The sequence below is a fragment of the Sus scrofa genome, chromosome 13 (assembly GCF_054392235.1).
Source record: "Sus scrofa isolate SSC_HxYL_T2T_F1_AM1 chromosome 13, Sscrofa_HxYL_maternal_Yorkshire_Landrace_v2.0, whole genome shotgun sequence".
In the NCBI taxonomy this organism is placed as follows: Eukaryota; Metazoa; Chordata; class Mammalia; order Artiodactyla; family Suidae; genus Sus; species Sus scrofa.
The window spans coordinates 37,612,954-37,636,933 of NC_139395.1; the positions used below are offsets into that span (position 1 = coordinate 37,612,954).

At 43.7% G+C, this 23,980-nt stretch overlaps 1 protein-coding gene across 22 annotated transcripts in view; it reads left to right on the top strand.

The window, feature by feature from the left end:
• Positions 1-10,180: 10,180 nt before the first annotated feature.
• DLEC1 (DLEC1 cilia and flagella associated protein) overlaps positions 10,181-23,980 on the top strand; it is an 82,102-nt gene continuing 68,302 nt past the window's right edge. For 21 of the 22 annotated variants that reach the window (XR_014822711.1, XM_084987723.1, XM_084987726.1 and 18 more), the window contains exons 1-2: positions 10,181-10,583; positions 11,476-11,626. Coding sequence is in view for 11 of the 22 variants with exons in the window: in XM_084987723.1 (XP_084843849.1) it covers positions 10,188-10,583; positions 11,476-11,626 (547 nt within the window). In the remaining 11 variants the exon portion in view is untranslated. The remainder of the gene's footprint in view (positions 10,584-11,475; positions 11,627-23,980) is intronic. The other variant, XM_084987740.1, reaches the window with a different exon arrangement.

Here is a 23,980-nt window from a genome sequence, read left to right on the forward strand (position 1 = left end):
GGAGGGGAGGAGATTGGAGGTGGGCCCGGGACTCCGCTCCGCCCCCCGCCCGAGCCCCCGCCCCCGCCCCCTGGGCCCTCCAACCCGCGTCTCTCCCCGCCCCTCCTGGGGATCGTGGAGGAGGGCAGAGGTGGGGGCCAGCAAGCCGGGCCAACCTTGGCCGGGGCGGGTGGGTGCGTCCCAGCCAGAAATAGCCAGATCCCTCTGGCTTCTGGCTTCCTCCGCTGCCGCCACCCACAGGCCGCGGGCCCTGTCATTACCGAGGGCGGTGGGGCCCCACGCCCTGCCTGCGGGCGCCTTGCCGGGGTTAGGGTGATGCGCGGAAGAATCTGGCGTCCTTCTGGGACAGGGACTTCGTAACTTAAGACGCCCTACCGTGATGCTGCGTAAAGGGAGCCTCAGAGTTCAGGCGGCCAGCCACTGCCCCCCGGATGTCTGCTTTCTCTTCTGCAAAATGGGTGCAAGGCACAAGTTAGAAGATCCTTGGAGAGGCGTGCCTGAACCTACTCTGTAGAAGGGTCCCCTCCAGTCTCGCTGGGAAGTTTCTAACACCAGAAGTGCCCTTGGTGGGGACTAGAGCAGAGGCGGTAAAAACTTAGAGCAAGTAGCTTCAGAGAGGTTGGCTTTGAGCCCTTCACGCCCCAAACTCCTGGCAATCTGTACAGCGGAGTGAGGGGCAGAGTTGGACATCTCCAGGGCTCCTTCTATGGATGGCCTCCCAAGAGGCTGTCTGGGCAAGGCGTCCCTACATGGACACCCCCCCCTTACACACACACTCCCACCTTCAAGTCTGGCAACCCAGCCACCCTCTTTATAGGTACCTAGAGACTCTAAGGGAAAGTCCAGGGATTCTGCTGCCTACTGACTTTTGGGAGAGCCCCCAGAATACCTCCCACGTTGGGGATGCTGTGCCCACCAGCCCCCCCCCCATAGCCCCCCTGGGTTGATAAAGCCAGTGTGAGAGTCCAGCAAAACCAGTCGGACCCCAGCCCTTCCCTCTCTAGGCACAAGCAGACCTAGGTGGCCTCGAATACCTCAGGAAGGGATGTCAGCCTGCCAGAGGGTGAGTCTTCCCATCCTTATGGTTGAGACTGGTCGGGACTTGGGAGACTCTGGCTCTGGAGTTCCCACTCCCTCTGTATGCCTCCCCTACACCGGGGGTGGGGTGGGGGGATGTAGCCCTCTATCTGGCACTCTCCCCAGTCGGCCTGCTCTCCATCAGGAGCAGCCCTGTAAGAGCCCTCTCTGCTTTCTCAGGGATGAGCAAGTCCACACAAGACATCCTTTTGAAGCTCCAGCTGGGGGCGGGGAGGATGAGGGGTCCTTTCTCTGCCCTCGCCCTCCTTCTACCAGGCCAGGATGCCTGCCTCCAGGCTTGCTCCCCTGGGGGCCTCCTCTGACCTCGGGGCTAATCCCAGGACCTCTGACATCCCCAGGGGCCTGCCGGCCCCTCTAGTCAGCAAGTCAGGCCTCCTTAAGCCCTGCTTCTCTTTCCAGGCAGAGACATAATGAAATTCTGACAGCAGCAGTTGGCTCTGAACCTTCATCTTAAACATCATTCCTGTTTATTCACATCACCTCCCAGCTCTGAGCCCCAAGCCCAATCCAGAGCATTATCTGGTGGGGGCTCCAGCTTGGCCCTTCCTTTGCACACACCGAACCTGCCTCGTGCAGGCCCTCTTCTGGCCTCTGGCCCAGGCAGAGGAGCTGAGGCCTCCTCCCAAGCCTGGGGTTGCTGGGCAGAGTGGGCACGCTGACTCAGAGTTGGCACACGCAGCCAGGTTCTGCCAGAAAAGAGGGCTGGGCCACATGCCACTCAGAGAAACAAGGCTGCTGCTCTGCCCTGTGGGGCAGCTGTTCCCTGGGACTCTCCCCCCCACCCCCAGTCTGCCCTCCATCTCCCTCACAGGCTGGAGACACTCTGCTTACTTCTGCTGTGCGTAAGCCTGGGTGGCACATGGGACTGTGCATCTCTGTGTGGATGGGCTAGAGGCCTAGCAAGAGGATTTTTCCCAAACCTCATTTGCTGGATTCTGCTCCCTCTGCCCTTTAACCACCAAGGCCCTCTGTGGGCCCAGGCCTGGCTAGGTGCCTAAATTACCCCCCTAAAATCCAGCTCTCAGTTGCCTCTGCAAGATGCCCTGAGATCCTGGTGACTCACGGAGCTTTCAGCAGCACAGAGAGGCCATGTGTGCCCAGAGACTAGTTGTCCGATGGAGTTTCAGGCATCCCACCACCCCCAGCTGACCATCGTGTCTTCGATGTGTATGTGAGGGTGGGTATGAGGGCTTCTGGGATGATGGATGAAACCTAGTGTCAGAGCTGGTACCCCCCCAAGTCCTGCTTCTTGGCCCCTCCGCCACTACCTTCTCTAAGAGGCCTAGAGAAGGGGGAGGATCAACCCAAGAATGCCAACTTTCCAGATTTGCTTCAGAGCTGACCCTGCCCAGCCCTTCCCCCAGAAACACAAACCTAGACCAGCTTGGGTAGGTGAGGTGGATGATGTTTATTCTGCCTCCTCCTAGTTTTTCGAGCACAGCCGATTGGAGGGCTGTTTAAATCTTGGTTCTGCAGTTTCCCACTGTGAGACTGAGCAGATCCCTTCACCTCTGGGAGCTCTGCGTCAGGAGCTGCAATCCTCCTGGGAGTTGGCTGAAATAACAGACGACATTGGCTACCTGGTAAGAATAAATGCTGCCGGCCAAGCATGGTGCTGGAACACCCTCCACCCATGGTGGGCACAGGGCCCGGCCTGAAGCCCTTGGACCCTGATGCTTGTGAGGGCTGGAAAACCTCCTCTGAGCTCCCTCCTGTGGGTCCTGCACCCACATACATCCAGAGGAAAAGTGAAGGCTGCCTCTCCCATGGAAGCAGCTGTGGCAAAGTGACTGTGCTCTGATCACACCAGGCAGCTGCTACTGACCGCATAGAGATCCAGGCTGCTGTGATGGATCACAGGCTTCCTGGGCTGGGTGGTAATGCCAGGACTCTATGGGCTGATTGCCAGTTACTTTTCCATAATTATATTTGTGGGATTTATTGCAAATTCATTTGTGAATGTGATGTGATAGGCTTTTTAAAAATTTTTGTTATAATTGATTTACAATGTTCTGTCAATTCCTGCTGTACAGCAAAAGTGACCCAGTCATGCACATATATACCTTCTTTATCTCACATTATCTTCTATCATTTTCCATCACAAGTAATTAGCTATACAGTTCTCTGTGCTATACAGCAGGATCTCATTGCCCATCCACTCCAAATGCAACAGTTTTCATCTACTAACCCCAGACTCCCAATCCATCCCACTCCCTCCCCTTCCCCCAAGGCAAACATAAGTCCTCCTACATGTCCATGGTCTTTTCTGGTTTTTGTTTTGTTTTGTTTTGTTTTTTGCTTTTTAGGGCTGCACTTGTGGCACATGCATATGGAAGTTCCCAGGCTAGGAGTTGAATTGGAGCTACAGCTGCCGGCCTATGCCACAGCTGCAGCAATGCCAGATCCAAGCCAAATCTGCAACTATACCACAGCTCAGGTAAAACGCTGGGTCCTTAACCCACTGAGAGAGGCTAGGGTTCAAACCTGCATCCTCATGGATCCTCACTGGGTTCATTAACCACTGAGCCATGACGGGAACTCCGATATTTTCTGTTTTGTAGACAGATCATTTGTGCCATATTTTAGGCTCCACATGTAAATGATATCATGTGGTGTCTTTCTCTTCTAACTTCACTCAGTATGAGTGTCCCTAGTTGCATCCATGTTGCTGCAAATGGCATTATTTTGTCCTTTTTTATGGCTGAGTAGTATTCTGTGGTGTATATGTACCACATCTTCCTAATTTGTTCATCTGTCGATGGGCATTTAGGTTGTTTCCATGTGTTGGCGATTGTGAACAGTGCTGTGATGAACATACGGATGCGTGTATCTTTTTCGATGAAAGTTTTGTCCAGATATATGCCCAGTAGTGGGACTTCTGGGCATATGGTAGTTCTATATTTAGTTTTCTGAGGTATTTCTATTCTATTTTCCATAATGGTTGTACCAACTTACATTTCCACCAACAGTGCAGGAGGGTTCCCTTTTCTTCACACCCTCTCCAGCATCTTTTATTTGTAAACTTACTAATGATGGCCATTCTAACCAGTGTGAAGTGGTACCTCATTACAGTTTTGATTTGCATTTCTCTAATAATTAGTGATGTTGAGCATTGTTTCATGTGCCTGCTGGCCATCTATATGTCTTCTTTAGAGAAATGATTATTTAGGTCTTCCGCCCATTTTTCATTTGGGTTGTTTGTTTTTTTGTTGTTGAGTTGTTTGAGTTGTTTGTATATTGTGGAGATTAGACCTTGGTTGAGTCATTTGCAAAAATTTTCTCCCATTCTGTGGGTTGTCTTTTTGGTTTATTTTAATGGTTTCCTTTGTTGTGTGATGTGATGTTCATTTCACTGTGGACTAAGTCCCAGTCCTCACCCCTCAGGCAGAATCTAGTGCTCAGTGTGGGGAATAGTCAGAGGGAGGAGACGTGGCCCAGCCCACCTGAGGGGGAAGGCATGCTGAAGGAGTCTGTGAACTAAAGAAAACATTGAAGGGCTATTTTATTCAACAAACATTTATTAAGCACTCGCTGTGTGCCAGGCACTGTTTTCGAGGTTTGGGAATCCTCAGTGAAGAAAATATACTCCAAACTCCTACCCTTGTGGAGTTAAATTCTAATGGAAACAAAGGAGACATGATAATAAACATAAGACGAATTGTATAGCACATTATATGTAAGAAAAATTTAAAAATAAGGGAATTCAGGAATGAGAGAGAGTTATAGTTTAAATAGGTTGGGCAGGCTGGACCTTACAGGGACAGTGACATTTGAGCAAAGACTTCTAGGATGTGAGAGAGTGGGGAATTCAGAGGTTCTAAGGGAAGAGGATTCCAGGCAGAAGAGACAGGCAGTGCCAAGGCCCTGAGGCAGGAGTGCATCTAGTGTGTTGGGGAACCAGCAGGGAGGCCAGTGTGGCTGCAACAGAGGGATAGAGGGAGAGGGGAATGAGAGAAGCCAGAGAGGTAATGGGACCAAATCCTGCTGGGCCTTCTTTGGTGTCCACCTTTACCTAGGGATAAATGGGAAGCACTTGGAAGGTTTTAAGTCAAGGAGGGACATGATCTAATTCACGTTTTAAAAGAAACACTCTGGGGAGTTCCCTTTGTGGTTCAGTGGAAACGAATCTGACCAGTATCCATGAGGATGCAGGTTCAATCCCTGGCCTCTCTCAGTGGGTTAAGGATCCCTCATTGCCATGAGCTGTGACATAGGCTGGCAGCTGCAGCTCCAATTAGACCCCTAACCTGGGAACCTCCATATGCAGTGGGTGTGGCCCTAAAAAAAGACAAAAAAAAAAAAAAAAAAAAAAGAAGAAGAAGAAGAATCACTCTGGCTGCTGGAAGGTATCATACATGGAGAGACAGGGCTGAGGCAAGGAGCCCAATGAAGGGGCTCTTGCAACGATTCAGGTGAGAGTGGATGGTGGGTCAGGCCCAGTGGTAGGCATGGAAGTTATAAGTGCAAGGATTTGGGATACAACTTGATGGGAGAGCCAACAGGATTGACCAGTGAGGACTGTAAAAGAAAGAGTCAGAGATGACCCTAGGCTTTAGGCCTGGGCCAGTCAAAGCAGAGAGTTCCCAGAAGCTGAAATGGGGAGACTGAAGAAGAACAGGTGTTCAGTTGTGGACCCATGTTTGAGGTGCTTTCAGAAAGCCAAGGTGAGGTGTCAAGATGGATGTACTAGTTTGGAGCTTTAGAGGGAAATGTGGGCTGGGAATAAAATTTGGGATATGGTTCAAAGATGTTTAAAATGCCCACAAGTCCTCCCATCCTGCTTGCGGGAGTCTATTCTGGGATCATCTTTCAGAGGCAATTTGGCAATATCCCAAATATCAAAATGTATATATGCTTTGGCCAAGCAATTCTTAATCCTGTGATATCATCCGTATATTATGTACAGAAACATGATACAAGGTGATGCTCACTAGCAAGGACCTGGTTAAATAACTTCCCATACAGTGGGTTCCCCTGCATCTGTTAAGCAAAAGCAAAACAAAACATAAAAACAGTCCTCTGTGAGTTGCTGTGAAAAAAAAAGCACATTGCAAGACAATATGTATAATGCATAATATAATGTCATTGGTGCTTTTTTAAAAATTAAAAAAAAAAACCTTTATAGATACTTGTGTTTGTATAGGCAGAAACAATAGCTGGAAAGATATAGAAATAATCCAAGGAAAGAGATTGAGAGGAAAACAGTTTTATTTTTTACATACTATTAGAATATATGAGAATATTTGTTTTTTGGTCTTTTTTTTTTTTTTCTGCCTTTTCTAGGGCTGCTCCGTGGCATATTGAGGTTCCCAGGCTAGGGGTCTAATTGGAGCTGTAGCTACCAGCCTATGCCACAGCCACAGCCACGTCTGAGACCTACACCACAGCTCACGGCAACGCCGGATCCTTAACCCACTTAGCAAGGTCAGGGATCAAACCCACAACCTCATAGTTCCTAGTTGGATTCATTAACCACTGAGCCACAATGGGAACTCTTGTACTATTAGAATATTTTTTTACCATGACGATGTATAACTTTAGAAATTCAAACATTAAAAAAAATTTAAAGGCCAAAACTGTGTGTAAGAATCCAGAGATAAACAAAAATTCTGGTCAGCAGAACAGGTTATAAAATGAAGCAGTCAGAGTTCCCTGGTGGCCTAGCACTTAAGGATTTGGAGGTGTTAGTTCTGTGGCTTGGGTTTGATCCCTGGCTTGGGAACTTCTGCATGTGGAGGGTGTGACCAAAAAAAAAAAAAAAAAAAAAAAAAAGGAAGAAGGCAGTTTAAGAAATTCCCTTTATGCTGACAAGGTCTTCATAAGGAAAGGGGTTGGTGCCGTTTGTTACTGGTGCAGGGTTGGAACCATTCATTTATTCATTTAGTCACAGAGCAAAGACAAAGTGGTTGCTGGGCACAGCGGAATCAGGGATGAATCCAGTGTATCAGGAAGACAGATACCAGTAGGAGAGGAAGCCGAGGGTGGAGATGAAGAAGCATAGAGGAAAGGGGGACAAGGGGGAGTTCCCATCACGGCTCAGTGGAAATGAATCTGACTAGTATCCATGAGGACACAGGGTTGATCCCTGGCCTTGCTCAGTGGGTTAAGGATCTGGCGTTGCTGTGGGCTGTGGTGTAGGTCTCAGACTCGGCTCAGATCTGGCGGTGCTGTGGCTGTGGCGTAGGCTGGCAGCTGTAGCTCCCATTTGTTTGACCCCTAGCCTAGGAACCTCTATATGCCGCGGGTACGGCCCTAAAAAGCAAAAAAAAAAAAAAAAAAAAAAGAAGTGACCTGCACAGGTCAGTGGCTTCACGATGTCTGAGCAGGCATGGGGCATATCACGTTGGCCTTGTGGCCTCCTCACTCTGGGAAAGTGTGCAGCTCAAGGAGAGTCAGAGTAGGATCAGGTACACAATCCAGAACAGGGGCCCTGGCTTCCTAGCTCTGAGGATGGAACAGACACTGGAAATTAGAGATGAGGGAGCCAGCCCTGACCAAGAGAAGCAGAAGTGGTTCATTTCTGTTGGCGAGCATCCTGGGCCTCATCTCAGGAAGTGGTTTTCAGGCTGGAAGGTACAGGCTCACCCCAGCGGTAATAAAAAGAGCAGAAGCCACACTGTGATAAGGACGACAGTCACTGTGATGTCAGGCTGCTGCCTAGACAAGTGCAGGCCTCTCCCCATTTCCGTGGATGACATTACCTACCTGATCCCACACTGGGCATCATTCTCGGCCCCTCCCCTCTCTCACTCCCATTGTCCATCAGCGAGTCCTGTCAATTCTATCTTTCAGATCAATCTCCAGTCAGTTTCTCTCATATGAATCCCAGTGTCCTTCATCTCTTTCCTAACCCCTGCAGGTGTTTCCCAACTGAGCTCTCTGATGCCTCTTGCCTGCCTCCAGTTGGCTGTCTCAGAGCAACCAGAATGAATTCAGTAAAACTTAGAGCTGACCACCACACACCCAGCTTAAGACCCTCAGTGGCCCTCCTACTGGCCTCAGAATAAGGTAAATTCCCTAATGTTTCCTATAAGCTCATTTATGATCTGGCCCTTGCCTAGCAGGTACCTCAACACCCTGAGCTTCTTTCATTTCCTCCCACATGTGCTGCAATCTCCCAGCTTTAGCACAATGAAGTCCCTCTGCATGGAGTGATATGTTCCTTCTCTCCTTGCTTACTCTTACTCATTCTTTTTTTATTCACTTAAAAAATTGAAGTATAATGTATATACAGTAAAATTCACCATTTATGGTGTACATTCCTGTTCTGCGAGGTCTTAACAAATCCACAATCAAGATGTAGAACGTGTGGAGTTCACATCATTACTCAGCGGAAATGAATCTGACTAGCATCCATGAGGACGCAGGTTCAATCCCTGGCCTCCCTCAGTGGGTTGGGGATCCAGTGTTGCCATGAGCTGTGGTGTAGGTCATAGATGCAGCTTCGATCCCACATTGCTGTGGCTGTGGTGTAAGCTGGCAGCTGTAGCTCCGATTCGACCCCTAGTCTGGAAACCTCCATATGCCACAGGTGGGGCCCTAAAAAGACAAAAAAAAAAAAAAAAGATGCAGAACACATGAACATGACAAAAAAAAAATCCCCACTAAGTTTTCTTTCTGCTACTTCATTAGCATGCAGACTATTGGGAACATTTTAGTTTAAAAAAGAAAAAGATGTAGAACAGTTCCATCACCCCAAGAAATCTCCTCATGCTCCTTTGAAGCCAACACTAGCTCCCATCACCAGCTCCTGATAACCACTGATGTGTCTGCATTTTTGTAAATGGATTTCCTATAAATGGAATCATTTGGTATGTATATGTAGCCTTTTGAGAATAGTTTCTTTTCCCCAGCATAATGCACTTATTTTCATATATGCTGTTGTGTGTATCACTACTCTGTTTTCATCTTTACTACTGAGAGTATTCCATTGTTTAGATGTACTACGGTTTATTTATCTTGACACCAATGAATAGGACATTTGTTTTTTTCCCAGTTTTTGGAGATTAAGAATAAAGCTGTTATAAACATTTTCACACAGGTTTTTGTGAGCACAAACATTCTCATTTCACTTGGAAAAGCATCTAAGAGTGGAATTGATGTATTTGTTACTTGTTACTGCCAAACTGTTTTTCAGAGCTGCTATACTAGTTGGTATTCCCATTGCAGCATATGAGAATTTTAGTTGCTGCATATCCTTACCTGTACTTATTTGATTTTCACCCATTCATTCATTCAGTTTGTTGACATTCTACTAAATGTGTAATGGGACTGCATTGTAGTTTTAATTTCCACTCTCTAGATGACTCATTCTTTTCAATCTCTGCTTGGTTTTCACCTCTACCAAAAAACCACTGTACACACTCCCTCTGCAGACTAAGTTCCTGTCCTTTATGGTTCCATGAAAACCAACATTTATCTCCACCTTGACCTTAACCCACTAAACTGCAATTGTTTTCCTGTTCCTTCCCGCTCACCACCCTGGTCTCTCACTCACACACACATCTGTGAGGGTGGAAGCAACATCTTCCTTTGAATCTTTGTAAATACATTAAAAAATTTTTTTTTAGTTTTTTATGTTTTTCGCTTTTTAGGGCGGCAAGTATGGCATGTAGAAGTTCCCAGGCTAGGGGTCAAATCGGAGCTGCAGCTGCCAGCCACAACAACCAGATCCCAGCTGCATCTGCATCTGTGACTTACACTGTAGTTCAGGGCAACTGACTGACCCCTCACCCAAGAGTGGGACCGGGAATTGAACACCCATCCTCATGGATACTAGTCAGGTTGGTTATGGCTGAGCCACTACAAAACTCCCAATAAATTTTAAATGAACGAATTAATAAATACTGAATATTTAGAGAATGGGCAGATGAAGGTAAATAGAGGCTTTTGCAATCAGACTGGCCTGGCTGTGCCACTTAACCCTTTCTCCATTGATACCTAACTCTAAGCTCATCTTCATAAAGGGGATGCTGCTGTGCAAATATTCATGAGGATGAAGGCTTAAGAGCACTGAGAACCCAAGGCAAAGCGGAAGAGGCGGTCCGGAACCGGAAGTGCGGCAGGGATTTAGCGGCGTCTCAGTTGCCATGGAGACTGGAAGGCGAGAGCTGCAGTCCGCAGAGTCTGGGTCCTACGCGTTCGCGGGGGCAACGTGGACGCCAACCCAGCGTCTGGCCCGGATCCGCAGCCCCAGCCAGTGCACCTGGTTGTCGTCCATCGCCTACTCCGAGTCCTTTCACCACGATTTCGGGGCCCGGCCCGTCCGCATCCCGCCGCTTGAGCTTCCGCCGCTTTCCGAGCCGCACCTGCTGCGTCTGCGCCCCACCTCGCTGCGCACCCAAGATATCTCGTACTTGCTCACCGGCGTCTTCCGTAACCTGTACACTTCCGAGGTGATCGGCGAGGAGGTGAGCGCAAATTTGATCAAGGCCCGCGGCAGTGAGGATGCGAGGCACGAGGAGTTCGTGGACCAGCTGCAACAGGTAACACAGCCCTGTGTCTCGCGCCCTTCCTCCGCTTGCTCACCTGGTGCGGGGCGTCTTTGCTTCTGCAGCCGTGCAGGGGCGCCCAGGGCGCGAATCAGCCACTCGACAAGTGTCAGCCCCTGCCAAGTGCCAGGCGCTGTTCAGGCACTGGGGATGCAGCCGGGAAAGAGCAGACCAAGTCCATGGTGCAATGTATCCGATATTCTAGTGGAAGGACGCTATGCACGCCCCTAGGCAAATACACACATTCTACACACGTGCTGCATGTATCTGTAGCACCTGTCTTTTATTTTACATCCTCGTTTGCGTTGCCTGCCTTTGTGTCAGAAACTAGAGTCTTAACCACGGTATTCATGCCCAGATTTTAACACACCCAATCTCTGGAACAGCAACTACTGCTGTCTCATCTGCATAACGAGAAAAGCAGCTGATATGAGTCCTCATTGCTGAGGCTGATTGCTGGCCACGCTGCCTTCGACTCCCTTAAAAGAGTCTCAGCTGAGTGTTTTCAAGAAGCTGAAGTCAACTCTATGGGCCCTGCAGCCAGGTAGCATGTCATTCCTTGAAGGTGCATCTGGATGACAACTCTTCCTCTACCACAAGGAGCATACTCCCTTGTATTTGGTATTTCAGAGTTTGGATGGGAGCTCTCTTTACTGTGAAGCCAGGAGATAGGGTTTCAGTCTTGGCTCTGTTACCGACTTGACGTTAAAAGCTTTCAGCCCTTTCCTGCTGTCGGTCTCCGTGTTTACGTCTGTCTGAGAATACCAGATGGTGTCTGCAGTTCTGTGGTGGTTCTATGCTTCACGGGGAGCCCCGAGGCTGGGGTGAGGTTGAAAAAACCTTATTTCTCACCATATTTCTGTTCAACTGGTCCTCCACCTGCCAGATTCGGGATCTCTATAAGCAGCGACTGGATGAGGTGGAAATGTTGGAGAGACATATCATTCAGGCCCGTGCCCGGGCTCTTGCGGAGAAAGAGCGGGCCATGCACCAGGCCAAAGTACAGGTCCTTGAGCCCTTCATCAAGATGCCTCCAGGTGTGTATGATGATTCCGCTATGTCCTTTATCCTGACTCTCCAGCTGTTAACGTTTTACTGTATTTGCTCAGTTACCCACCCTCTAGCCTTTTTCTGAATATTTGGGGAGCGAGTTGCATATATGATCTTTCATTACCACAAAACACTCCAGCAGGAATGTCTTCAGAACAGGGACACTCTCTTACAGATCAGCATACAGCCCCCTAAGCTAGGAAATCAACTTGGTGCAGCATCACATACAGATTTCACCAGCTGTCTCCCTTTCTCCTCTCTGGTCTGGGATCCTGTCTAGGAAGCTGTGTTGCATGTTACTGTCAGGTCTTATTTTTAGACTTTTTTAAGGTTCCCAGACCAGAGACTGAACCTGGGATGCAGTGGTGAAAGCTCAGAGTCCTAAACACTAGACCACCAGGGAACTCCCTAGATTTTTTTTTGTTTTGGCCATGGCATGTAGAAATTCTGGGTCCAGAGATCGAACCCATGCCACAGCTTTGACCTGAGCCACAGCAGTGACAATGCCAGATCCTTAAAACCACTGCACCAACAAGAGAACTCCTCCCTAGACTTTTCATTTGGAACAGTTCTCTGGTGTTTTCCTGTTCTTTTTTTAAATTGTCTTTTTATTTATTTATTTTTATTTTTCGGCCACACCTGCAACATACGGAAGGTCCTGGGCAGGGGATCAGATTGAACCGGTGCATCTGCAGAGACAAACACAATCATTAACCCACTGCGCCACAGTGGGGATGCCCCTGTGTTTCATGTTATTGACAGTTCTTTTTTTTTTTTCCACCAATTTTTTTACTGTGGTAAAATACACATAACATAAAATTTTCCAGGAGTTCCCGTCATGGCTGTGAGCTGTGATGTAGGTCTCAGTTGCAGCTCAGATCCGGCATTGCTGTGGCTGTAGTGTAGGCTGGCACCTACAACTCGGATTCCACCCCAAGCCTGGGAACCTCCATATGCATCGGGCGTGGCCCTAAAAAGACAAAAAATAAAAATAAAAAATAAAATTTTCCATCTTAACCATTTTTAAGCATACAGTAGAGCGCTATTAAATACATTCATAATCTTGTACAAACATTGTAACCATTCACCTCCATAACTTTTTTCTTCTCGTAAAACTGAAACTCCTTGTTCATTAAACAATACCTTCCCATTCCCCCTCTTTACCCCAGCCCCTGGCAATCACCATTCTACTTTCTTTTTTTTTTATTTTTTTTTTTATTTTCCCACTGTACAGCAAGGGGGTCAAGTTATCCTTAGATACTACTTTCTGTCTCTATAATTTTGACTGCTATAAGTACCTCATAAAAGTATAAACATACAGTATTTGTTTTTTTGCAACTGGTTTATTTCTCTTAGCTTAATGTCCTCAAGGTTCATCCATGTGGTAGCCTATGTCAGAATTTCCTTCCTTTATAGGCTAAAATATACTCCATTGTATGTATATACCACATTTTGCTTATCCGTTCATTAGCTGATGAACTCTTGGATTGGTTCCATGTGTTAGCTGTTGTGAATAATGCTGCTATGAACACGGATATGCAAATATCTCTTTGAGACCCTGCTTTCAATTCTTTGGGTTTATACCCAGAAGTGGAGTTGCTAGATCATATACTAGTTCTATTTTTAATGTTTTGAGGAACCACCATACTGCTTTCCACAGTGTACAAGGATTCCCATTTCTGCACATTCTCACCACCAACACCTAGTAATTTCTGTTTGTTCTTTTTACATTCCCACCAGCAGTGTACAAGAATTCCCATTTCTGCACATTCTCACCACCAACACCTAGTAATTTCTGTCCTTTTTTTTCCCTTGAATGTACCCACCCTGACAGGTGTGAGGTGATACCTCATTGTGGTTTTGACTTGCATTACCCTGATGATTAGTGATGTTGAGCATCTTTTCATATACTTATTTGCCATTTGCATATCTTCTTTGGAGCAATATCTATTCTAACCCATTTTTAAATTTTTTTAAATTTTAAAATTTCATTGATGTATAGTTTTTTACAATATTGTGTTAATTTCTTCTGTACAGCAAAGTGATTGTTACACATATATATATACATATGCATTCTTTGTTCAGATTCTTTTCTGTTATGTTTTATCACAGGATATTGAATATAGTTCCCTGTGCTATACAGTAGGACCTTGTTGTTCATCCATTCTTTATTTAATGGTTTGCATTTGCTAATCCCAAACTCCCAATCCTTCCATCCTCCCACCCACAGATCTATTTTCTATGTCTGTGTGTCTGTTTATGTTTCATAGATATGTTCATTTGTGTGATATTTTGGATTCTGCATATAAATGTTAACGTGATAATATTTATCTTTTTCTTTCTTGCTTTACTTAACATAATTATCTCTAGGTCCTATGTTGCTGGAAATGGTATTATTTCATTCTTTTTTATGACTGAGTAATATTTCATTTTATATATAGACCACATCTTTTTTTTTTTTTTTTTTTTTTTTTTTGGCTGTGCCTGAGGCATGCAGAAGTTCCCAGGCCGGGGATCAAACCCAAGCCACAGCAGTGGCCCAAGATGTTGCACTGATAATGCCAGATCCTTAACTCACAGCACCACAAGAGAACTCCTAGACCAGATCTTCTGTATCCATTCATCTGTTGGTTCACATTTAGGTTACTTCCATGTCTTGGCTATTGTGAATAGTGCTGCTGTGAACATAGGAGTGTGTGTATCTTTTCAAATTATAGTTTTGTCTGGACATATGCCCAGGAGTGGGATCGTTGGATCATATAGAAACTCTATTTTTAGTTATTTAAGGAACCTCTGTACTATTCTCCGTAGTGGCTGTACCAATTTACATTGCCGCCAACAGTGTAGGATGGTTCTTTTCTCAACACCCCCTCAGACATTTGCTATTTGTAGACTTTTTTCTTTGCCTTGCCTATGGCATGTGAAAGTTCCCAAGCCAAGGATTGAACCCGAGCCACAGTAGTGACTTGAGCCACTGCAGTGACAATGCCAGATCCTTAACCCACTAGGCCACCAGGAACTCCATGTAGACTTTTTTTTTTTTTGTCTTCTGTCTTTTGCTGTTGTTGTTGTTGCTATTTCTTGGGCCGCTCCCGCGGCATATGGAGGTTCCCAGGCTAGGGGTTGAATCGGAGCTGTAGCCACCGGCCTACGCCAGAGCCACAGCAACGCGGGATCCGAGCCGCGTCTGCAACCTACACCACAGCTCACGGCAACGCCGGATCGTTAACCTACTGAGCAAGGGCAGGGACCAAACCCGCAACCTCATGGTTCCTAGTCGGATTTGTTAACCACTGCGCCACGACGGGAACTCCCATGTAGACTTTTTAATGATGGGCATTCTGACCTGTGTAAGGTGGCACTTCATTGTCATTTTTTTTAAATGAATTTTTTTTAGGGCCGCACCCCCACCATATGGAAGTTCCCAGTCTAGGGGTCGAATCACAGCTATAGCTGCTGGCCTACACCACAGCCACAGCAATGCAGGATCGGAGCTGCATCTGTGACCTATACCACAGCTCACAGCAATGCTAGATCCTTAACCCACTGAGCAAGGCCAAGGACTGAACCCCCATCTTCATGGATACTAGTTGGGTTTGTTACTGCTGAGCCAACACATCATTGTAGTTTTGATTTGCATTTCTCTAATGATTAGTGATATTAAGCATTTTCATATGATTTTTGGCAATCTGTATGTCTTCTTTGGAAAAATGTCTATTTAGGTCTTGAGCCCATTTTTAGATTGTTTGTTTTTTTTATTGAGTTGTATGAGCTGTTTGTTTATTTTGGAAATTGAGCGCTTGTAGTTCTCATCCTTTGCAGATATTTTCTCCTAGTCTGCAAGTTGTCTTTTCATTTTGTTTATGGTTTCCTTTGATGTGCAAAAGTTTATAAGTTAGGTCCCATTAGGTCCCGTTTATTTATTTTTTGCTTTTATTCCTATTGTCTTCCGAGACCGATCTAAGAAAAATTGTTATGATTTATGTCACAGAATGTCTTGCCAATGTTCTCCTCTAGGAGTTTTATGGTGTCATGTCTTACATTTAAGTCTTTAAGCCATTTTGAGTATTTTTGTGTGTATGGTGTGAGGGTGTTTTCTAACTTGATTGATTTACAGGCAGCTCTCCAACTTTCCTAACACCTCTTACTGAAGAGATGGTCTTTCCAGTTGGATATTCTTGCCTTCTTTGTCACAGACTGTATGTGTGTGGTTTAATTTCTGGGCTATTACATTCCCTTGATCTTATGTCTGTTATTTTACCAGTACCACACCGTTTTGATTAGTATAGCTTTGTAGTATTATCTGAAGCCTGGTTGGTTATGCCTCCTGCTTTGTTCTTTTTCTTCAAGATTGCTTTGGCAATTCTGGGTCTTTCTGGTTCCATGTAAGTTTTAAAATTATTTGTTCTAGTTCTGTGGAAAATGTCTTGGGTAATTTAACAGAGATTGCATTAAATCTCTAGATTTCTTTGGTTAGTATGATCATTTTAACAATATTAATTCTTCCAATCAAAGAGCATGGGATGTCTTTCCTTTGATTTATTTTCAGTTTCTTTTGTTAATGTTTTGTGCTTCTCAGAATATAAATCTTTTACCTCTCAGTGAGGTTTATTCCTAAGTATTTTATTTTTTTGATGCAATTTTAAAAGGGATTGTTTGTTTACATTCCTTTTCTGATATTTCATTGTTAGTGTAAAGAAATCAACTGGTTTCTGTATGGTAATCTTGTCTCCTGTTACATTGCTGAGTTCATTTATCTGTTCTGGTAGTTTTTGTGTGGAGTTTAAACCTTCCCCCATTTCTTTGTCCCTTTCAGTTTTATGGGTGCACCATGGCATATGGAAGTTCCCTGGCCAGGGTTTGAATTCAAGCCACAGCTGTAACCTACACCACAGATGTGGCAGTGCCAGATCCTTTAACCTACTTCACTGAGCCAGGGATCAGACCCATGCCTCCAGGGTCACTCAAGCTGCTGCAGTCAGATTCTTTTTTATTTATTTATTTATTTATTTATTTTGTTTTTTGCTTTTTAGGGCCCCACCTTTGGCATATGGAAGTTCGTAGGCTGGGGGTCAACTCTGAGCTACAGCTGCTGGCCTACACCACAGCCACAGCAACATGGGATCTGAGCTGCATCTGTAACCTACACCACAGCTCACAGCAACACCAGATCCCTGATCCACTGAGCAAGGCCAGGGGTCAAACCCACATCCTCATGGATACCTAGTCAGATTTGTTTCTGCTCCACCACAATGGGAACTCCCAAGCAGTCAGATTCTTAACCCACAATGGGAACAGAAATGCATCTGATTTTTGTGTGTTGACTTTTCCTGCTCCTTCGCTGGATTTACTTATTCTAAGAGGTTCTTTAGGATTTTCTATATATAAGATTGTATCATCCACAAACAGTGATCATTTTACTTCTTCCTTTCTAGTTTGGATGCTTTTTAATTCTTTTTCTTGCCTAATTTCTCTGATTAGAACTTCTGTGTTGAATAGATATGGTGAAACAGACATTTTTTTTTTTTTATTTTTCAAAGTTTATTGAAACATAGTTGTTTTACAATGTTGTGATAATTTCTGCTGTACAACAAAGTTATACACAAATTCATTCTTCTTCATATTCTTTTCCCATATAGATTATCACACAATATTGGGTAAAGTTCTTTGTGCTATACAGTAGGTCCCAATTGGTCACTCATCCCATATACCACAGTGTGCATATGAAAAGCAGCATTCCTGCCTTGTTCCTGATTTTAGAGGAAAAGCTTTAAGTCTTTCCTGAATATGTTGTTGACTGTGGCTTTTCATCTTTGACATTCATTATGTTGAAATAGTTTCCTTTTATTCTTAGATTTTTAGTGTTTATAAATCATGAAAAGGAGTTGAATTTTTTTCAAGATTTATTTAGCTTCAGTTGAGATGATGTGATCCCCCCCCACCTTTATTCTGTTAATGTGGTATATTATATCAATCAACTTTTGTATGTTGAACCATCCTTGCATTCCAGGAATAAATCTCATTTGGTAATGGTGAACTATCTTTTTAATATGCTGCTGAGTTCGATTTGCTAGTATTTTGTGAGGATTTTTGTCTCAGTGTTCATAAGGGATGTAGTTTTCTTTTCTGGTAGTATCTTTGTTTGGCTTTATATTGGGGTAATGCTAGCCTCTTGAATGAAATGTTCCCTTCAGTTTTTGTGAAAAATTTGAAAACGATTAATAGTAATTTTTTTAAATGTTTGTTAGAATTCACTAGGGAAACCATTGCATTCAGGGCTTTTTTTTTTTTTTGGAGATTTTTTTTATTATTATTATTGATTCAGTCACTTTACTGGCTATAAGTCAACTCAGATTTTCTGTTTTTTCATGATTTAGTCTTGGTAGGCTTTGTGTCTCTAGGAATTTGTCCCTTTTATCTAAGTTATCCAATGTGTTAGTGTACAGTTGGTCCTAATATTCACTTATAACCCTTTTTATTTCTGTAGAATCAGTAGTAATGTCCCCACTTTCATTTCTCTTTTTTCTGTTATCTGCTTTAATCTATGCTCTAATCTTTATTGTTTCCTTCCTTCTTTCTGGCAGCTTTCAGTTTAGTTTTTTTTTTCTCTCCAGTTCCTTTAGTTCTAAAGTTAAGTCGTTGATCTGAGATCTTTCTCACTTTATATGTTTATAGCTGTAAAACTCCCCCTTAGCACTGCTTTTATTGTGTCCCATAAATTTTGATTTTTTTTTCATTTTCATTTATCTCCAAGTATTTTTAATTTTCTTTGATCCATTTGCTATTTATTTATTTTTGTCTTTTTGCCTTTTCTAGGGCTGCTCCTGCGGCATATGGAGGTTCCCAGGCTAGGGGTCCAATTGGAGCTGTAGCTGGCAGCCTATGCCACAGCCATAGCAACACGGGATCTGAGCCGCATCTGACCTATACCACAGCTCATGGCAACACTGGATCCTTAACCAGGGATCAAACCCACAACCTCATGGTTCCTAGTTGGATTCGTTAACCACTGAGCCACAACGGGAACTCCTCCATTTGCTATTAAAAAGTGCATTCCTTTGTTTCCACAATTTAGTGAATTTTCCAGTTATCCTTCTGTTATTGATTTCTAACTTTATCCCATTTTGGTTGGAGAATATACTTTGTATGATATTTGTCTTTTTTTATTTATAAAAACTTTTTTGGTTGAGCCCCCAGCATGTGAAAGTTCCCAGGCCAGAGATCAAACCTGTGCCATAGGAGCAACCCCAGCCTCTGCAGTGACAACCAGATTCCTAACCCACTGCTCCACAAGGAAACTCCTAATATCTATCTTTTCAAATCTATTGAAATTTAATTTGTGGTCAAACACATGCTCTGGGAAATGTCCCATGTGCACTTGAGAAGAATGTGTATGCTGCTATTGTTTGGTAGAGTGTTCTGTATGTGTCTGTTAGATCTTGATTAGGGTAAGTCCTCTGTTTCCTCACTTATCTTTTGTCTGGTTGTTATATCTGTCACTGTAAATGGGTATTGAAATCTCCAAATATTGTTGTAGAACTGTCTATTTCTCCCTTGAAATCTGTCAGTTTTTGCTTGATTATTTTGATAATCTGCCATTAAGTATGTAAATAGTTGTACTTATTACATCTTCTTGCTCTATTGAATCTTTTATTCATATATAATATCCTTCTTTGTTTCTTCTAAATATTTTTGATTTAAAGACTATTTTGGAGTTCCCTGGTGGCTCAGGGATATGCTCTTGTCACTGATGTGGCTTGGGTAACATCTGTGGTAGGGATTTAATCTGTGGGCCAGGATCCATGTACATTTAAAGTAATTATGATAAGAAGGAATTTTTTTCAGTTTGCTATTTTTTTCTCTGTATGCATAAAAGGATCTTTTGTTCCTCATTTCCTGCATTACTGTTTTCTTTTGTATTTAGTCAATTTTTGTAGTGTAATATTTAAATTTCTTTTTTATTTCCTTTTGACTATGTTCTATAGCTATTTTCTTTGTACTTACCTTAGGGATTAAATCATTTAGCAGCCGGAAATTATAACACACTAATTTGAATTTATACCATCTTTAGCTTCAACAATGTGTGGAACACTAGTTTCTTTACATCTCCATCCCCACCCCTTTTAGTTGTTGATGTTACAAAATTATATCTTAATGCACTGTGTGCCTAGAAACATCAACTAATAGTTATTTTAAATGCATTAGTCTCTTCATTTATCTAGAAAACCAGACTTGGAGTCTAAAACCAAGATTACTATAACACTAGCTTTTACAGTAATCCTAGCTAATATAATAGATTTTTATGTTACCAGCTTTTTTATTAGCTTTAATAGTTTTTTCCCCTTTAAATTGAATAGTCTCTTAAATCATGTAGAAAATTTTCATCATTTTTATTGAGATCTTTTATTTTGCCATATGGCTTGGAGTTATTGTCTAGAGTCATCTCATTTCATCTTGCACAACTCCCTTGAGCATTGCAAGGCTGATCAGTTGGTAACAAACTCCCTTGGCTTTTGTTTTTCAAGAAATGTCTTAACTCCTCCCTCACTTTTGGAGGATAGTTTTACTGGTTACAGGATTCTTGTTTGATAGTTTTTTTTTTTCTTTGAGTATTTTTCTTTATTTTTTTTTTTAGCACCACACCTGCATCATATGGAAGTTCCCAGGCTAGAGGCTGAACTGGAGCTGTAGCTGCAGGCCTACATCACAGCCACAGCAATGCCAGATCCAAGCAGGATCCATGACCTACACAGAAGCTTGCAGCAATGCCAGATCCTTAACCCACTGAGTGCTGCCAGGGATTGAACCCTTATCCTTATGGTCACTGTGTCGGATTCTTAACCCACTAAGCCACAACAGGAACTCCTCCTTTTAGCATTTTGAATATATTGGCCCACTGCCTTTTCACTTCCAAAATGTCTGATGAGAAATCTACTGATAACCTTATTGAGGATCCCTTGTGTGGCATGAGTCACTTTTCTTTTGCTTCTTTCAAGATTCTCTCTTTGTCTTTGTCTTTCAAATGTTAGATTATGTATCAGTATGGCCCTTTAATTCCCTGGAGGAAGGGCTTGATACAAGAGAGGAAGATGCCTCTTTGCCAACATCATTGTGGTCAGAAGCAGTAAATGGCAGTCAGTGAACAGATCTCTGGTATTTGGTGAACAGGGTCCTTTTGACTCACCCAGGCTCTCACACACTGTATGCAGATGGACAGAGAAACATACTCACTGAAGCCTGCCCTGGGGCTGGGGGTAAGGGATGGGTAGCTGATACTATGCTAAGAGCTGAAGTTCACTAAAATTTCCTGTCCAAATATTCACCTCAAAGTTACAAAATAGTTCATCTCCATAGTTACAAAATAGTTCCATTAGACTGATTCTGTGTGCAACTTTTGCCTAGATTAGGAGACAGACTCTTGGTCCTTTGTTGTTTTGTTTTTCTTTTTGCAGGGGCATCTGTGGCATATGGAAGTTCCCAGTCCAGGGATTGAATTAGATTAGCATCTGTGGCCTCTGGCACAGCCATGGCAGCATTGGATCTTAGCCATGTTTGTGACCTGTGCCACAGCTTGCGACAACGCCAGATCTTTAACCCACTGAGCAAGGCCAGGGATTGAATCCACATCCTCCCAAAGACAATGTCAGGTCCTTAACTTGTCAGGCTACAAAGGGAACTCCTCCTGGTGCTTTGTACTTCCTATCTCCCCAAATCCTCTCTCCTTTCTTGGCAGTTCTTGACAGGCCTTTCGTTTGTAGGGTATTTGTGATGTTTCCTCATGACCAAGGCGGTGGCAGCACATATGCGATGCTGTGCTCTTATTGCGGCCTATCAGGAGGCACAGGTGATGGGTGATGTTAACCTTGATTACCTGGTCAGGTTGGTGCCTGCCAGGGTTCTCCAAATTCTCCAAGTTATATTATAACTGACTAGTATTTTGTGGAGAAATATTCTCAAATATTACCAGTATCTCTTTTCCATATCAAAGCTCCATCCCCACACCATTAGCACGCAGCAAAAACTCTCTTCTCAGTCAACCACCTCTCTGGTAATACTAGCTTCATATGTTAAAGAAATTGGGTCATTTTTCCTGTACACTTGCCCATAGTTTGGCCTATGATCAATGTTTGCCGATCAATGTAGTAGTATAATTTAACCTGTTCTAATGATTCCATATTCTTTGAAATTCACTAGTTAGTTCTAGAGACATCATGAGGTTTAAGTTCAGTTTGTGGGGAAAGACCACTTCATAGATGGTGCTCTTTGCTCCCTCTAGGAGGTACAGGATATGTCTGATGTCTCTCTTTTCATGGTGCTGGCAGTCTTTGCCTGCATCTCTTGTTTTATCAGAGATTATAAGTTATAATGAAATCCTAATGGTACTAAAATATTTCCCCCCCTTTTTTTTTGTCTGTTGTTGTTGTTGTTTTGAGGGCCGCACCCACAGTATATGGAAGTTCCCAGGCTAGGGGTCAAACTGGAGCTTCAGCTGCTGGCCTCTGTCTCAGCCACAGCAGTGCAGGGATCCAAGCCTCATCTGCCACTTACAACACAGCTCATGGCAATGCCGGTTCTTAACCCACTGAGTGAGGCCAGGGATGGAACCCATATCCTCATGGATACTAGTTGGGTTTGTTACTGCTGAGCCACAACTGAAACTCCTGTACCACATCTTCTTTATCCATTCTTTGGTTGATGGATATTTAGGTTGCTACTATGTCTTGGCTATTGTAAACAGTGCTGCAATGAACATTAGGGTGCATGTATATTTTCAAATTGTGGTTTTCTTCAGATATATCCCCAGGAGTGGGATTGCTGGATCATAAAGCAGTTCTATTTTTAGTTTTTTAAGGAACTTCCATACTGTTCTCCACGGTGGGAATTAGGAATTTAAATTCCCACCAATTTAAATTCTCACCACAGTGTAGAAGGTTTATTGTTCATAGATTTTTTTGATGGTGGCCATTCTGACTAGTGTAAGGTGATAACTTGTAGTTTGGATTTACATTACTGTAATAATTAGTGATGTTGAGCATCTTTTCATTTGTTTTTTGGCCATCTGTATGTCATCTTTGGAGAAAAATTCTGTTTGGGTCTTCTGCCCCTTGTTTTGGTGGGTTGTTTGTTTCTCTGATATAAAACTATGCAAGATTTTTGTTTATTTTTGGACATTAATTCCTTGCCAGTGGCTTTGTTTGCAAAGATTTTCTCCCATTCTGTGCGTTGTATTTTTATTTATTTATTTTTTTAATAGTATCCTTTGTTCTGCAAAGCTTTTGAGTCGAATTAGGTTCCATTTGTTTATTTTTGTTTTTATTTTCATTTTTCCTTACTCTGGGAGGTGTATCCAAAAAGATAATGCTATGATTTATGTCAAAGTGTGTTCTGCCAATATTTTCCTCTAAGTGTTTTAAAGTATTCGATGTTACATTTAGGTCTTTAATCCATTTTGAGTTTATTTTTGTGTGTGGTGTTAGTGTTACAATTTCATTCTTTTACACATAGCTATTATCTGCCAGTTTTTAAAGTGATGACTTGGTTTCCCCAGCATCTTCCAAAGATGACTAATGAGGTTTGGTATGTTTGAGGGGATTTTTTTATGGTTGCACCTGAAGCATATGGAAGTTCCCAGGCTAGGGGTCGATTCGGAGCTGCAGCTGCCAGCCTACGCCACAGCCACAGCAACACCAGATCCGAGCTGCATCTGCGACTTAAACTGCAGCTCACAGGAATGCCGGATCCTTAACCCACTGAGTGGAGCAAGGGATTGCACCCATGTCCTTATGGATACTAGTCAGGTTTGTTACCACTGAGCCACAACAGAAACTCCTTGGTCAGTTTTAAATACCACTGTGAACTCACGGATTTCATAAGTACAATTGTATTATCCTTATTGATGTTCAAATTGTCTTATCTTTGGCCAATTGGGTCTTTTTCAAGTCAACATCTGATTTCTTTGAATCACATTGGTTGTCTTTGATAACTGCCTTACTTTCTGGAATGGCTAGGTGTTACATATTCATCTTGTGTATTGATTGCCCCAGACCTGGAATGAGCCATTTCACCAGGAATCCGCATTTCCTTTTATGCCCCCTCAAAGACTTTGATCTGTCCTCCTGCACCGCTGAAAATCGTCATTCTCCAGGACGTAGAGCTAGTGCTTTGAGGGTTGGGAGACCTCACATATCTATGACCTTGGAGGCAGGCAGAAGTGAAAGATACAGTGGCTTAGGAAAGCGTTGCTCATATGGGGTCCTGCAAGGGCCCAGATGACAGCTGAGATGCTTTCCATAGGTTATGCCACTGAATCCATCCAACGAACCTTTGAGGTAGGTTTTCTC